Consider the following 16550-nt stretch of genomic DNA (forward strand, 5'->3'; position numbering starts at 1 on the left):
TGCCTTTTGTTGCACTCATTCTGTAACAACAACTAGGAGTTGTAGGGGGAGATTGATCACATGTTTGATGGACACTTTCCCCAGCAAAATGCTAAACCCCATAATATGGAAAAAAAACCCAACTTCCTGCTTTAGCCTATGACTCAGAGGGAAGGAGATATACAGAGCAGAGGTGTGGGGTGGTGAAATGGAAAACAGAGAGGGAGATGGTAGAACAGAATGAGGGAAAGACCCCAGAGCAGTGAAGGGGAGGGTGTTTAATTGATAGGCATAATACCCAAGCGTCAGCGCCCATTGCAACAATAAACAGGACAATTTGGACGCAGAGGCCCTTGGATAAATCCTGCGTGGTGTATTAGGAGCTTGACATTTCAAACTTGTCTCCTAAATTTCTTAAAATTGACCTATGTTCCGCTAAACAAGTGTTGTTCGAAGCCTGTCAGTGATGTTTGTTGCAATGCTGCAGATTTGAGACCTTGCCGAAAATATCTGTTAAAAACCCAAAGGCAAATCAAGTTTCAGCATTCAGGAGCGGGATTCGCTATAAAAAGATCTTGTTTGAAGCCGAGGAAATGCAACAAGGAAGGAAGCTCATTTTTTATAGGCAGACAACGGGGGCTCTCGTGCTGGAGCTGACCCACAAACCCTGCCCACGGCTTGTAGCCAGATGATAAAAGCCCTGATATGGGGAACCGGCGGAGAAGATAAGTGTAACATACTGGATAAACATCTGTAGCATTTATCCAAACACACTAAGTAGGCCACTGACTACATCACTGATGTCATACAGTGTACAAAACGTATTTATGCTAAAAGACTGTGTCAAATGCTTAAAACAGTAATCTAGAGTAAAGTGCAGGAATTCAGCGTAAAAGAATGAATTATTAAAGTGATTTAAGTGAGTTGAGCTGAGCTGGTTTGGAAATGATTAATATCATTTTTTCATTAATTGAGTCTGGTTGTGCTGTATGTTATAATACAGCTCAAGCAACACCTGAGAAGTTAATAGACATGCTAATGTGAAAAGATGCTAATGTCGGCTATTACAACAACAAGAAGAGCAGAATGTTAAATTTCGTCCTTCTTTTCAAGTTGTCTCTCTCCACTAGAATTCCTAAAAAATGCCTCACTTCCTTCACAGCCCTGAAAGAGGAAGCATATCCATGTTTATTGTAGCCTGTCTTCCTGTTTTCAGATTCTCACTGATATCATGCAGCTGAAGTCCATGGGTGTTCAAAGATGGCAGACTCTTTTCATTCTCTTTCCGATGACAGTGAATGGTATGGGAAGGTCACTGCAGTTACTTTTCAATATTCTGAACCTGAGAGAACATGATTTTGCTATCAGACTATGACAAAAGTAGTTCCCCCAAGCCCTGCCTCCTCACCTCAACTTTAGGGTTAGAGATAAGGTTTTTATTCATGCAGCTGCTCTCCCTTAAGGCACAAGAGTGCAATTGATGTTTAACGGACACTTCCTTCTGCAATCTACAAATGAAACTTCTGGATCCGGGGTGTGTTCATGCCTCTGACTTGTCCTAAGGTGAACATCTATCTGATGTTACAGTTGCAGATAAACATGTAAATGCAACCATACATTGTGCATCTCTTAAATTTCAAGAGCCACCTCAATGAATTTCCGAATGTGACTTCATTTAGTTATCTACTAAAAGGATGTCTAATGTACCTCCTAAGCTTAATTTTGAATAAGACTGCTAGGCCTGTCACATCATTAAAAGTTTAGATAACAACAATTACCACAGAGATAATTGCAGTTGAATGATAAGAATTACAGGGACAAGAAGAATTCATCTACAGGCCTAAGGTGGCCAAATTGGCTACTTAGCAATATTTCTACTTAGCTGTCAATACTTCTGAACTCACAACTGAAAGCTTGAGCCAAAATAAACAAACAATACTCACCATTTCCCCCTAGATGTGTGTAAGTATCAAGTCACAAATGAGGACTTTTTTATTTTTCCAAGACCCATCGTTTTATCGTATGCATTATATTATGCATGCTTTGCTTCAACCCAGCTAATAAAATCACTGGATTGGACAATGGATTGAGGTCAGTAGATCACATTTTTTGTTTTGTGGATACTGGATAGTCAAAGAAACGTATATATTGGCTACACATCACAAGCCGTATTAGCTAAATGTTAGCTAAAGTGATTGTAGACTGGAAAGCAACACTGGGTAATTCTTTACTTGAATCTATCTTCTCAACATTGATATTGTCATGTCATGTCATGACAAGTGATGATGTATGATGGTCATATGGTGTCATTAGTTGTGACACCATGAGACTGTTATATTTCTGGACCTAATCTGTCTTTTTTTTTATTTAAATGACAACATTTACATTTCATCCAGTAATTTCATTATACTATCATTTGTTTGTACTATCAAAGCTCATTAAAATAAAGTAAAATCATTAGGGTATATATTTATTATTCATTGTAAAATTAATATTGTTTTAGAGAGATACTAAACCAGGAATGATGTCACATAAATGATCACATCTATAAAACCTAGATGATGCAAGATTCACCAGGAGGGCTTCTCTACCTCTTCTTTTTACAAAAAATGTACTGTTCTAATTTATTTTCCCAAAATGTTCTGTACAAACTCACACATATATTATATGGTTTACCATTACAGTAAATGGACATTCTTAAAGTGGAAATTCTCACACCCCACATCTGTTTTCTGAAGTGGACCTGTCCTAGGCAATGACAAGTCAGGTGTGTTTATGTACATATTTATGCTAATTTGTAGAGTTCCTGACACCACCACTGAGTATTTTCACCTTATCTTGAGGAGCTTGGCAAGTCTTATCTTATCCAGGACTATGTGTAGGAAGCCCATGGAGCATACCTGAATCTTGTGAATAGAAAGCTCATAAAGGGAAATTCATCAGACATCCAGGGCCATGTTTTAGCCATTGATTTTTCTGGTAAACGACTGGAGTTGGGATTAAAGTGGAGTGGTTTCAGGGACACAAGGGGCTATGAGAAAAATGTGCTGCTCTGTTGAGGGGAATGCCAAGAATGTCTGTGTAATTTTATCTAAACACCACCCACCCCCCCACCACCCCCGTCCCGCTCCCCTGCCCATGATTACCTGCATGTCCATCATAGTGAGACATGGCCTGGTGTGCAGGTTGGAACAATGGGCTGATGCTGCCCCGACCATCTAAGCCAAACCACACTGTACTGTCTGCTGTGTCATTGGCAAATACTTCTCAGTACGTTCCAGCAGGAATTCTACAGGACAATGTAAGTCACAGAGTGAAGGAGTGCACACCATGATTTTATCACTGCTAAGCTAAAACTCCTATTTGTGGTCCATGTATTTGAGGTTCTGCTGCATATAGCCCATGTTTCTATACAACAGTGCTTTAGGGGCCATATCACATTTTCACATCACGCTAACTTCTTTTTTTAACCTCTCTTCACAATTACTGGTGAAACAATTATGGCCTGGGCTTAAAACCATGCTTGTTGTTTTGTTCCAGCGTGTGATATCAAAGTGCACAGTCGGGACTGTGTCACAGGAAGCTCAGGAAGACGGCAATTGTTCTGAAAAATGAAAAAAAAAGTGATGACATCATTTTAAAGAGGTGTTTCTGAACAACCTTTCAAAATGAAGCTAACATTGCAGTTGGTAAACCAGCTTGTCTATATTATACTGCTAATATACTGCCCTATAGTGTCTTTCGTTCTTTCTTTCTTTCTTTCTTTCATTCTGTCCTCTTTCATTTCTTTTTTTCAGAGAATTAATTTTAAAATCCCACTCAGGAATGGTCATTCTATATTTCTCCTTCTCTGTACAGCATCCCATCATGGAAAACCCCCAACAAAAAATTCCATGGCTTCTTTTTTTCTTCCTATTGAAATGGATGTTGTGTCTTGACTTTGATTCTGGGAAAAAGGCTGAAAATCAGGAGGGTTCAGCTGTCCAGGATGTGCATTGTGACAAGAATGGACAGCAGGAAAGGCCGCCTGACCGTGCTAAGGAAGTGGGCTGAATGCAAAGTGCTTGGGAAGTGGGCGTCCCTGTTCAAGACCTGCGTCAAGATGAAGAGGACACTCGAAGACCATAATTTTGCATATAATACCCTGTAAAGTACATAAATATGGGCCTACACTGTAATTCATCCTTCAACTGCAAATAACATAAATAATTATGTTACTAGTTTTTGAAGAATTCATAATAGATTCATAATATGCCTTATGGTTGATGACAAAATAGCTAAAGGCAAAGGGTACAATAACTTTGGATTTTAGTATCAATGCTTGATTATAAATTATTTCAAAATCAGGACACGATTTGTAAACACACTTTTGTGTTTTTAAAAATGAAGGGATTATGTAAGAAAATGGCTGTAAATTCTAAATGGTTAATGCAGTATTTGTGTTAACCCCCTTAAATGAAAGCTGAGTCTACACTTTAATCACATCTTGATTGCTTTAAATCTATTGTGGTTGTGTACAGAGCCAAACAACAGAAACCATGTCCAAAAAAGGGTCCAAAAATTGTCAGTTACATAAGGCATATTATTCTGGAACTACAGGGACCTCTGTGCAAACTAGTGGGGGTATTCTTTGGTAAAAGAAAAGTCAAAAGTTTACATACATTTGATTATTATTTGGTACCATTGCCCTTAAACTGTATGACTTGGGTCAAAAGTTTTGGATATCCTTCCACAAGCTTCTCACAATAGTTGGCAGGAATTTTGGCCCATTTCTCCTGACAGAACTGGTGTAACTGAGCCTTGTTTGTATGCCGCCTTGCACGCAAATGCCTTTTCAGCTTTGCCCATAAATTGTCAATAGGATTGAGATCAGGGCTTTGTGATGGCCAAAACACTGACTCTGTTATCCTTAAGCCACTTTGTAACCAGTTGGCTCTATGTTTTGGGTCATTGTCCATTTGGAAGACTCATTTGCCCTCAAGCTTTAATTTCTTGGCTGATGTTTTGAGATGTTGCTTCAGTATTTCCACATAATGTTCCTTCCTCATGATGCCATCTTTTTTGTGCACCATTCCCTCCTGCAGCAAAACAACTCCACAACATGATGCTGCCACCCCCGTGTTTTACAGTTGGGATGGTATTCTCAGGCTTACCAGCTTCATCTCTGGGACACAGAACCTGTCTCCTATGATGGCTGGACATTGGCATCTTGTTTGTACTTACGTATAATTGTTTGTACAAATGAACGAGGCACATTCAGGCATCTGGAAATTGCACCCAAGGATGAGCCAGACTTGTGCAATTCCACAATTTTCTTCCTGATATCTTGGCTGATTTCTTTTGACTTTCCCATGATGTTACACAAAGAAGCATTGACAACATGTGTGTTTCAGGTGTGACTTAAACACATCCACAGGTGTATCTCTAATTAACTCAGATGTTGCCAATAAACCTATCGGAAGCTTCCAAAGACATTACATCTTATGAGCTGTCCCAAACTGGCATAGTAATGTTAGTGTATGTAAACTTTTGACTTTGAAGAAAGTAATAAATATGTCATTTCTCATTATTCTGCCATTTAGCAATTAGAAATAATTTTGGCAATCCTAATTCACCTAAAATGGGAAACGTTTATTCTAAATTTATTTTAGACAGTGAGACAAAAATGCATATGTGTTTTTTAATATAGTGTATGTAAACTTCTGGTTTCAACTTTATTAACTATAGAATTACATAAAGAAAATTTCTAAACCAGTAACAATGACGGCCAGCGTGAATTAAATAAAAGTGGTAATTCACCTGCTTTTCCAATACGTCAGGATGTATTACAAATTGTTCCCAACTCTGGCAGTATTCATATGGCTTTATGACCCCTACACAAACTTTCACAAAATATATAAAACATCAAAAGTTTCTTACTTATTCAGCCATTATAATGTTTATGTATGTTTATGGAAGTTTTCAAGAAAAGCTTATGTAATGAATACTGCCCTTCAGTAAAGTGTTACTAATTCTTATAAAAATCATGTTCGTGTCTTGTGTCTGGTCACAATAGCCACATTCATGACCAACTTTCGACCTTTAATCTCTCTGTGCATATTTGTTTGTTAGATACTGATATAGTTGCTCACACATGTTTTGTGTCATGAAAAGACCATTGTGGCTATATGATGATGACAAACACGAGTACGTGGAGGGACAGCAACACAATTGCCTTAGTGGTCACACACAGACAGAGGGAAAAGCGTGTATGGCAGAGATATTTACATACAGTCAGCCAGGCTTCCTGTCTTTGTCAGGCTTAGAGTTTTTTTTTTTTTCGCCCATTGATGTAAGATCCACTCTTTCCTGTGTAAGGGGGAAAAATGCCATGTGATTACAATAGTACCAAAACAGGACAAAAAGGAAATGTTTAAATAAATGTAGGCACCTTACTCTTACTCTGTAAGGTTTTCTTTGGTTTTATTTGGGTTAGCATGAAATTTTATTATAACCTTAGTAGCATGTTTGGAACACTAACATTCAAATGCTACCAAAGTTAACAGCAGTAATATGCAGTTTAAACTCTTAAAGGCAACAAACTGGATTGTAATTGTAGTTGTAATTTAAAAAGTGTAGTGTTCTGTTTTGTGCCGCGCATAACAGACGCTACTGTAGCTACAGTAACACAGTAGCAAGAATAACTGGGACTGGACTGCTGACTTGAGAGGAATTGGGCGTTGTGTCAAAACGTGTGTGTTTGGCAATGTATTGAACGCGTTGTGGGGACGGTATAACCCCCCCCTCCCCACACACACACACACACCCCCTCGACGATAGGAGACGAACGCTTCGCCACCACTTTGACTGGTGTAGGGTCCTCACAAGAGAAAAAATCTTTTTACATGAAAGACGCAGCTTCTATCAAGCACACGAGGTATCGAGTCAGTTTCATTTGTTTACTGAAGTTAACGTTGGGGTTGGTTCAGAAATAGGCACAACAGCACTTCACTACAGCTATGGCAAACTCACCGCAGACACCCCAGAAATACAGGAATACAAACTTGGTATGTGTGTGCGCGCGTGTTAGCGCGTGCACGCGCCTGTCGCATATCTCAGTGTCGGTGTCTGTTCAGTCTCTTTAGGGCAAGAGTTCAGCACTTTTACTGTGCCGCTGGTCTTCGGGAATGCGGGGAATCTCCAAGCTTTTTAACGCCATAAACTCTTTGGAATGAGCCTGAGGTGACTAGTAATGCTAAAATGCGTCTTTTAGAGTTTCTGGTTGAACTTTCTAGGAGAGCTCCTCGTATCCAATACTGGGAATGATGGCAGGATTCTGAGATTCCAGTGGGAACACTTAACTAAGGTAAAGTTTGGATATGGATTCATTTGCTGCGGTAACACAGAGAATGTTAGCTAGCATTTGCTGGCTTATAACTGTACGTAGGCCTGTCGTAATCGAACTAGCTAGTGCAATTTTGTGGAGGAAATTGTGCTGTCGTTATTCACAGCAAATTCCCAAGTGTTGACTTAACGCTTACAGGGTTCGTTTAAGTTCAGATATGTACTGTTAAAGCTCATTCGACACGGGGAATTTGCTGCGAGGATGATATAGAGAAATAAAAACTATTTTGTATAGCACATTGTCATGACTAAAAACAACTAAATATTATATAATGAAAATAGTATATAAAATAGAATAAACAGGGTAATGAAAGTGTGCTAGGATGTATAAAATGCCTCTGTTTTGCTGAAGCAGACATTGCATAACTTTCACTCAGGTTTCACGAAACCTTTTTCACGAAACACCAAACCAATTTGACCCGTCTTTTCCGGGTACAATTACAGCCTTTGGGACTTTATACTTATTGTATAGTGCAGAGCACTCTTGTTCAATGTTTCAGTGTTAAGTTTTTCAATGTTGCTTAAAAGAAGACGCTTGGATGAACGATGAAGTAAATATAAATAGAGGATGACCACTTTAGAGTAGAGATTTGGACTGCATGGAAATACTTTTTTCAATTTTAAAAGGCTGTGTTTATATGGCTATATATGGATATTAGCAATGTGATATCCATATTGACTATTGTTTCAATAAATTAGAGTGATCTCTGATCTCTGACTTTTAAGACATTAAGACAAGCCTTATTATGTTGTTTTATGGTTTAGTATTAAAAGATGCTGTTTAGACCACCCAGAAAGCTTAGTTTAGCAAATAAAAAGAGACAAAATCTCTACTAATAGGTTGAGATTTTTATTGGCGCATCGTGTGGTAGTTTTCTCTCTTGTCCATTGAGCGAGGAATGGCAAGCTAATATCTAGTTTACATTAAATATATCATTCCGCTTTTCCAGCCCTGCTAGAGCAGGACATTACCCAAGAGATTTTTTTCTTTATTGTCTTTTTTCCAGTCCAGTGCAATCATATGACCTCACATCAGCAATAATAGTGACCTACTAGCAAAGGAATTTTCATATTTGTCATATTTTTTTTATAATACCATGAAAATTAGTTCATCCTGGGTCATAATAAAGTAGCCATGCATCTCCCTTGCAGCCTTAGATCTTTTCTTTCATTAGGCTATTTTACTCATTATTTTATTGTGTTCATCTGTCTCTTAGATATTCAGGTCACAATGGTGCTACCTAAAGTTGAAAGCTGACATCATATCTAACAATGTGAGAGGATGGACAACGTAGCCAACTCAGTGTCTGAATGTAGCGATTCCAATGGCTACGTCAACAAAGTCTTCAACGTGTCCCTGGACATGGAGAGCGAAACCGGGATCGTGCGAATCCGTGAATCCAAGCTTGAGGATACCTCTTCCTGTCAGACACCCATCAGAGAGAAGCAGGAGCCTAGCCGAGGGCCCAAGAACGCAGGCATCTGGAGGATCCTTAACCGCCGCAGGGTTGCCTCTGAGAACGAGAGGCGGCCTCACTCTATGATCCTTCCGGGGGAAGCAGCCATTCCCAAGCTGTCGTTTGCTGACAAGGTAAGGGGCTTCAAAAAGCTGAAGTCTCCCTCTGTTTTCAGAGGGAAAGTTGGCAAGCTCTCCAGTGCTAGGTTCCACAGTGGGCTTAAAGATGAGACAAATGAAGACAGTAGGGACTCTCCTGCTTTGCTACACTCTCAGAGGAACATACTCAGGAATAAAAGCAAGAGACATTCGTACGCAGGCTACACCACAGAGTTTGACTGCTCCTTTGAGGATATAGACCTTTCTGCCACACTTGAGAATGATCAGCAGTTACCGAGCCACCAGAATGGCTGTAAGACTGCAGAAAGAGTCACATATACAAAAAAAGCCCATTCCAACTTTTCCAACTGCAACAACTCATCTGTGACGGAGCATGAGGAACGTCACATGAAGGACAGCCCCAAGGTACCTCTTGGAGGAAGACGTTCAAAGGGGGGAGATGTTTGGAATTACTTAAGGAGAATTTCCTTCATAGGAAAGGGAAATTCGACTTTGTTTGAAAAGAGTTTTGACTCCATGCACACACTGGACAAAACAATCGACTCTGACTACGGCTCTGCTGACTTAGAATGTATTAAAGACTTTAATCGCGCCCCTAAACAAACAGGTCCGGAAGTTAAGGGTGGCCATTTTGGAGGTCTGTTTAGGTTTTTTAACAGTGTGGCTGAGACTGCCCGGAAATGGAGGAACTCATCCAGGTCCTTCTCGCCTCCTGAAGGAGAACGTTCACCTGTTGGCTCGCCGAGGACACAGAGAATTGGAGAATTTCTTCACACTGTATCTGTGACGTTAAAGAGTGATGACAAGGCTGAAGCCTCAGCAGTCTCCTCTGATGGGTGTGAGGTGATTTCATCTGTTGAAGCTGTAAGTAGATCTCCTCGTGTGGTGCTAAAATCCTGGAAAGCGTGTCCAGACACATCAAGCGCCAACGGATTCCAGGGAAGCGTCTCAGATGGGACAGAATCTCAACTCACCTCCACTCACACCTCTCTGGCAACTATTGAGAACCACCAGAGAAGTGATGGCCCAGAGGGGAGTTCCCTGTCTGAGCCTGAGCTCCAGTTTGACCTCCTGGAGCAGGGGGAAAGGCCTCATGAGCAGACAGAAGTTGGATTTGAGGCTTCCACCACCACAGGCAGAATGAAAGACCTGGGTAGTCAAGGACCTTGTGAAAAAAGAGATACTTACAGCAGTAGGGAGATAGTTCCAGACTGCCCAGATGAAATATTTAAGGTAAGAAATGTTTAGCCTTTTCCAACCTATAATTGCTAACAACAGTGTTTTTCAATGTCCAGCATTGTTTATTCGTCATATCATGTCATATAACAGTGCCATAGCATTTCATTCCATGACTAACCATTTAACAGTTACACAAAAATTCTGTTTTGGCTCAATCAAAACAGTGACAAGGGGTAAAACATTGCTTACTGTTTATATATGAATTTCTTTTAGCTCCATCTATTGGACATCAGAGGTAGAGCGATTAAGACAACAACAGCCCAAAGCCCTGTTTAATCTCCCTAACTAGAAATCAGCAACTCACAAGGGAAATATGTTATTTCCAATAGCTGTTTATGAAATAGCTTGTAGAGCTCAATTACCTAGGCTGATGGAGTAAATGAGTCACGGTGCATTTCGAGGTAAGCATCATCAGCAGCCGTTTTGTCTTTCAAGTTAGAGCTGGGGTGTCTCTTTGAAGTTTCATTCAAGACTATAAGCCCTGTAAAATAAGTTGATATGCTGCAGTATGATTTGCTTTAAGATTTCCCCCCTGCAGTACTGAGGAAGCAGGCTTTTCTGAAAGTTACACTTGCCTGTACCTTTACATTCAGGTCACTCAAAATGTTCTCTTCCCCATAACTACATGCCTAAAATTAGGCCTCAGCAGGTGTCTGTCTCATGGGCGAGGGAAGCCCAAGATGCTTCAAAACATCTGGAGTATTGAGGGTACCCCCTCCAAAAAGACCCCGGCTGCGACCTGCTTCGGTGTGTATGGCTGGGCCGAGTGTGCAGTGTCCCACCATAAAGGAGGGGGTTCTATCCTCTGGAAATGAGGAGCAGTGCCATCTGTGGGAGTGGCAAGGCTGTTCCAGCATGCCTCAGCCACTGGTTCCAAGGAGGCCTCGTCCTCTCAGGAGGCCACAGTCTGTCATAGAGGGACAAGCACTCGTCCGGCCCAAACCAATGGAACCGCAGCGAGTAAGCAATAGATCTACTCAGGTAGTTTATAAGAATGGATGAATTGTTAGCATTTTTGTTGGTTTATGAGGAAAATACCTTCAAATTGTTCCAAAGCACAGATAATTAGTCCTCAACTGACATGGGTTAGTGAAAGTAAACCCAGTATTAACAAATATGAATTTGTTTGTTTAATTACTTGTTAAACAGTGACAGAAAAATGAGCCTAATGTTAATTTAACGGCCAGTATTAATATTGAAGGCGTTCGTTCATTAAAGAAACAACCATGTCAGGTCTAAAAATGCTAACATGTTAATCCTTTCAGTTCAACACAGTGTAACAGTGAGATATTAGAAACTAGTAATGTAGTGTACACTATACAGATTTTAAAGTGGCCATATGTTCATTTTCTTTTTACTTTTCTTTATTCCATATAATTAGAGTGTTATTGGGCCTTTAAAGCAGCATTATGCAAGCATAGGTATTCTAGCTCCTGGGCTCCACCTATGGTCAGAAAGTGTAGTTTGCACTTTGGGCCACCCCTAAAGGAAATGCTTTAAGCCCTGGTCACACTGGGTTTTTGCACCCAAAATTCATATCAATGAGATTTGCAGCGATAGGAGAATTTTGAATACATGACTTCCAGTCGCATAAATCCGTGACCAATAGCGCCGCTGCTCTGGCTGTGCAATCTATGACGCGGCCTGTACTCGGTCTCAATTTACACAGTCTGCACAGTCTGATACAACATATAGGAAGTGCTGATTGTTGGAGATATACAACTCCGTTCCTACTGATTACAAAATTCAACACAAGAAGTTTCTTAGAAGTTTTGGTGAACCAAAATGGAGAACTGTTTACAGTACGGTTTTACACATGCATTTCTGGACAAGCTAAGAGATACAGAACTACCATCTGAAAGAAAAAAGCCATGTGGACTGAGAATAATATAACATGATTTTACACAAATGACTCAGGCTATGCAGGGTTATGGAAGTCACAATTCTTCCACAAGTCAATGAAGCATCAAAATAATTTAAATAAAAATGCTACATAATGTTGCTTTAAGGCTGATGTGTAAATTATCCCAGTTTTTTGCCTTATTAAAAAGGCACTCTAACCCTAAATGGCTGTTTGTACTATCTAATCCATATACAAAAAGAAAATGTATTTTTTCCTCCCTGATATGGGCCCTTTAAATCGTCTAAAATCACAAGCAGCATTAATAAGGATGAAACTCAGCAGAGGATCCTCCAGAGAAGTGCTATTTTTAGCTGCCTGAGCTTCCCCACAATTCAAGTGATGCTGCTTACAGAAAATCATAAATGTGTTGCCATTATGCAACTTCTCTTTAATGTTTGTCATTAGGATTCAGATACTCTGCTGAGAAAAATGTATTACTGGTGAGGCTTGACCCACACACCCTTGCAAGCATACCACTAACAGCTTAAAAATGAATCATGCGTGCATGCTTGCATTTTCTGATTGATAAGCTCACATCATTTTACCATTTATGAACGCTCAACAAAGTACTGCATGCTGTGGCCCTGTTTAATCCTCAGCCGCTTGTATTTTCAGATGCTACTTTTTATGCTTGTGCACTCCCACTGGCCATTTCACTTGCCTCCCATTGAGTCATTACCTGCTTCGATTCATCTACTCACTTGGAAATGATTCAGAAACTTAAATGATTCATATGACCACTGTAGAGTTAGCTATACCACACATATTTGTAATAAAAAAAGGGAACTGCATGGTGGCCAGTGGACACCATCTTACTCTATCTAGTGCATTTCAGGCCCTTTCTCGCCCTCTTGGTGTGTCACCCCAAGACCCTCCTTTTAAGGTGGTGCTCCAGAGGTGCCGTTCACTGCCTCTTCCCCAAACCTCCCTGCCTGGAGTGTCGGAGCTGTTCGCCCAACCAGGTACAGTGTTATACCTGATGTATGTTTTAAAGTTATGGTTATCGCATAAGAAAACAAAATTTCCTTAATATTTTGTATATGAATATAAAATGTTATATATATTATTACTCATGGACAGTTTATATACACAGTTATCAATATAATGCCATATATGTGCTTTTAAGTAGAAGAGGTGATATTTTAGTATTTTATTTAATTTAATAGAAAGTTATTGTTGTGAATAGAGTTTTGTTTCTCATCCAGAAATACCCACCTCAATATTTTTTCCAAATGCAGTGAATTGCATAACTTACTATCCAATAAAATGTTTGTGTAAATTATAATTACATAATATAGAACAATATAATAATTGCATAATAGAGCAAAACAAAAGTGAGCAAAAATGATAAGGATTTGGCATGATGCACACACACAAACACTCACACACCAAAACATAAGAATAATATCTGAAAGCAGTATGTACAAGCTAAATAAATAAAAACAATGAGAAGTTTTAAACAATATAAATATTGTTGTTTGAGATGTTGAATGAATAAATATTCCCAGCATTAGTAAGTATTCTTGTACTTGTATTAGTAAGTATTTTTGTTTACAACATGTTAATGCTCTTGAGTAAAGTTTATTACTATAATTACTATTTCAGACCTACAAGTGGACAGCAAGTTTATGTCCCAGAGACATCATAGTATTTATTGTGAGGCTTACAGTCACCAACTAGTCAACCTTACTGCTTCACTGTAGATTATGTAATGACAACATGCAATGCAGTACAAGATTTCTAGCCTCACATTTAAGTGCCTAGTTACTATAACAGCTGACAGCACATAATGACAAGTAAAGGCTAATTAACCAAAGCTCTACAGCAGTAAGAGAAGACGTCAAGTATATTAGTATTCAAGTTGTTTTCACAGTCACACTTATTACATGACTTGATCACGCACTAGGTAAGTAACAGCCTACTCCTGTAGCACCTAGTGCCTCCTGTATCTACAGATTTGGTGAAACCACTTCATTCTTAGTTATAAATGTTCTTTTTGAAACAGCATGTTTCATTTTAAAACAACTAAAAAGTTCTGAGTGTCTAAGGTGCCTCCCATTATCAGGAGACCAGGGCGGAGCATTAGTATCTTCTTGGACAACTGAGAAGATAGATATAGTCACTGTTGCTCTGAATCTTTATATCTTGTTGCAGTTTTTTACTTTTTGATTTCAATTTGAGTCTGTTCTTTACATTTTTACATAAATGTAATGTTGTTTGGACCAAATGTTAATTATGTTCCAAAAATAATAAAACCTTTTTATGTTTTCTTCCATTAAAAGTTTAGAAGTAGACCGTAATGGATATCTATATTTTGTACAAAAATAGATAAAAAATAGAAAAGTATGTAGTAAGATTGTTGACACATGATGCAAGACTATTTGCTTTAGAGCATTCCTAGCCAAAAGTTATTTTTGGTCTAAGAGTAGCTCTACTATTCAAGTCAAATTAAAAAGTGCCGTAATTACTATACCATTTTTGATTAGCTGTGATAACCCTTCAAAACTGAACACAATAACACTAAATCTGCACAGTATAGTAATGTACAAGCAAGCGCACTTATACCTGTTTTTGTCGTTCATGTTCTTTGTTGGACAGATGGATGTGTGACACAGTCAGCCACTGTCCGGCTACGAAATGGTAGCACCAGATCCAGTCGGAAGAAACTGCTAAGACCTGGTTCTGGACCTCTACAAGTGAATATGGTAAGTAAAATGAGAGCCTTTATATTTTCTGTCTTACCACTGTCAGTGTCTAATTTATTTGCTTTGAGCTGTGCACTCTTTCGCTCTAATTTTCAGAGCATTAGGAAGTGTTGCAATGAGAGACTTTGAGAGACAAAAATCCATGAGCTCTTGAGATTTATTGTAAAAGAATTTCTTTATTGTGTTACACAAAGTAGGGTTATTGTAATCTCTCATAATTATATTACCCAATTAACTCACCAAGTACTAATACTTGATAGGGCCTCCTCATTATTATGTTAATTAAAACAAGTTTGCATTGTCATGCTGGTAGTAGCCACTAGAACTGAAAGCCCATGAGGGTATATATATGGACAGCAACAATATTTAAATTGGCCGTGGAAAATAAACAATGACTGATTGACATTAATGGGTCCAAAGTTTGTCATGGAAATTATTCCTTAAACCATTACAATTTCAAGCACAAGGCAGGTTGGGTCTATGGATTCATGCTCTTGGCATTAAATTTGAACCCTACAATCTCTGTGCTTTAGTAGAAATCAGAATTCATCAGACCAATCTCCAATGGACCAACTTCCAATTATGATGAGCCTCTGCACACTGCAGACTCAGCCTTCTGTTCTTAACTTACAGAAGTAGAACTCGACATGGTTTTGTTGTTGTAGCCCATCCATCTCAAGAGTCAATGTGTTGTGCATTCTGGGATGCTTTTCTGCCCACCACAATTGTACAGAGTGGTTATTTGAATTATTGTAGGCTTATTTTCAGCTCTAACCAGTTTGGCCATTCTCCATTGACCTCTTTTATTAACAAGACATTTAATGTCTACAGAACTGCCACAGGAGTTTTCTTTAATACAATATTTAGAGTAAATGTTAGTGTCTGTTCTGCATGAAAATTCCAGTGCATCAGCATTTCTAGAATTTTTTTAAATAGCTTGTCTGGCACAACAATCATGCCACTCTAAAAATATTTTTTCAACATATTGATGGTTGATATGAACATTACTTGAAGCTGCTGGTGTGTGTCTCCCTGGTTTTCTGCACTTCACTGCTGTCATAAGACAGGCCTCTTAGATAATTACATGAATGAGTAGGTGTAATAATAAAGTGCTCAGCGAGTGTATATCATAATATACTGGGCTCATTCCGCTTTGTAATGAATTATAAATTAAATAAGATGAATCTGTTTTGCAAGAAAAAACACTAATTGTAGTTATGTCATTCATATATCAAGCATTCCAACATAATACATTAAACAAACATTTACCAGTAGTGCTTTAATTACTCTGCCAGTAGTGCTTTAATTACACTATCTTCATGACGTTTTGATAATATATAGGATTATTTGTCCTTTCTTTTTTATTTAGTAAATATTTTATTTTGCTCTTCGATTTTTATTAAACATGAAATTAAACATGCATTATGTAATTTTAAGCTCCAAAAGGACAAAGCTCAAGAGCTTAATGTTGCTCTGTAGAATATAGTTAATTATTTAGCCTGAAAATTAAGGAGAACAGTCTAATTTAAAATGAGTTAGTGTCTGTCGCATGGCCTGTAGGCGTGTATGCCATATGTGATGATGTACTTCAAACACAGCATTTCCTAATAATCTTTCTTTTCTTCTCTGGCATTGCCACACAGTCACCTGATTGTGAAGCTGAGTATGAGTTATGAGGTGGGTTATTACTGGCTCATCAGGAGGCTCTGTTGCTATGATATTCACAGGTGCTTGTTTTCTTACCAATTCTATCTTTGGAAAGCCC

At 38.8% G+C, this 16550-nt stretch overlaps 1 protein-coding gene across 10 annotated transcripts in view; it reads left to right on the forward strand.

Moving 5' to 3' along the window:
* Positions 1–6863: 6863 nt before the first annotated feature.
* The window catches only part of arhgef9b (Cdc42 guanine nucleotide exchange factor (GEF) 9b), a 54464-nt gene continuing 44777 nt past the window's right edge, over positions 6864–16550 (forward strand). For 4 of the 10 annotated variants that reach the window (XM_072664212.1, XM_072664214.1, XM_072664209.1 and 1 more), the window contains exons 1-5: positions 6864–7324; positions 8580–10171; positions 10817–11137; positions 12916–13042; positions 14679–14785. In XM_072664212.1, coding sequence (XP_072520313.1) covers positions 8645–10171; positions 10817–11137; positions 12916–13042; positions 14679–14785 — 2082 coding nt within the window. In that variant the 5' untranslated portion in view covers positions 6864–7324; positions 8580–8644. The remainder of the gene's footprint in view (positions 7325–8579; positions 10172–10816; positions 11138–12915; positions 13043–14678; positions 14786–16550) is intronic. The other 6 variants (XR_011977933.1, XM_072664210.1, XM_072664215.1 and 3 more) reach the window with 3 other exon arrangements.

This window comes from Salminus brasiliensis, chromosome 19 (genome assembly GCF_030463535.1).
Source record: "Salminus brasiliensis chromosome 19, fSalBra1.hap2, whole genome shotgun sequence".
Lineage (NCBI taxonomy): Eukaryota > Metazoa > Chordata > Actinopteri > Characiformes > Bryconidae > Salminus > Salminus brasiliensis.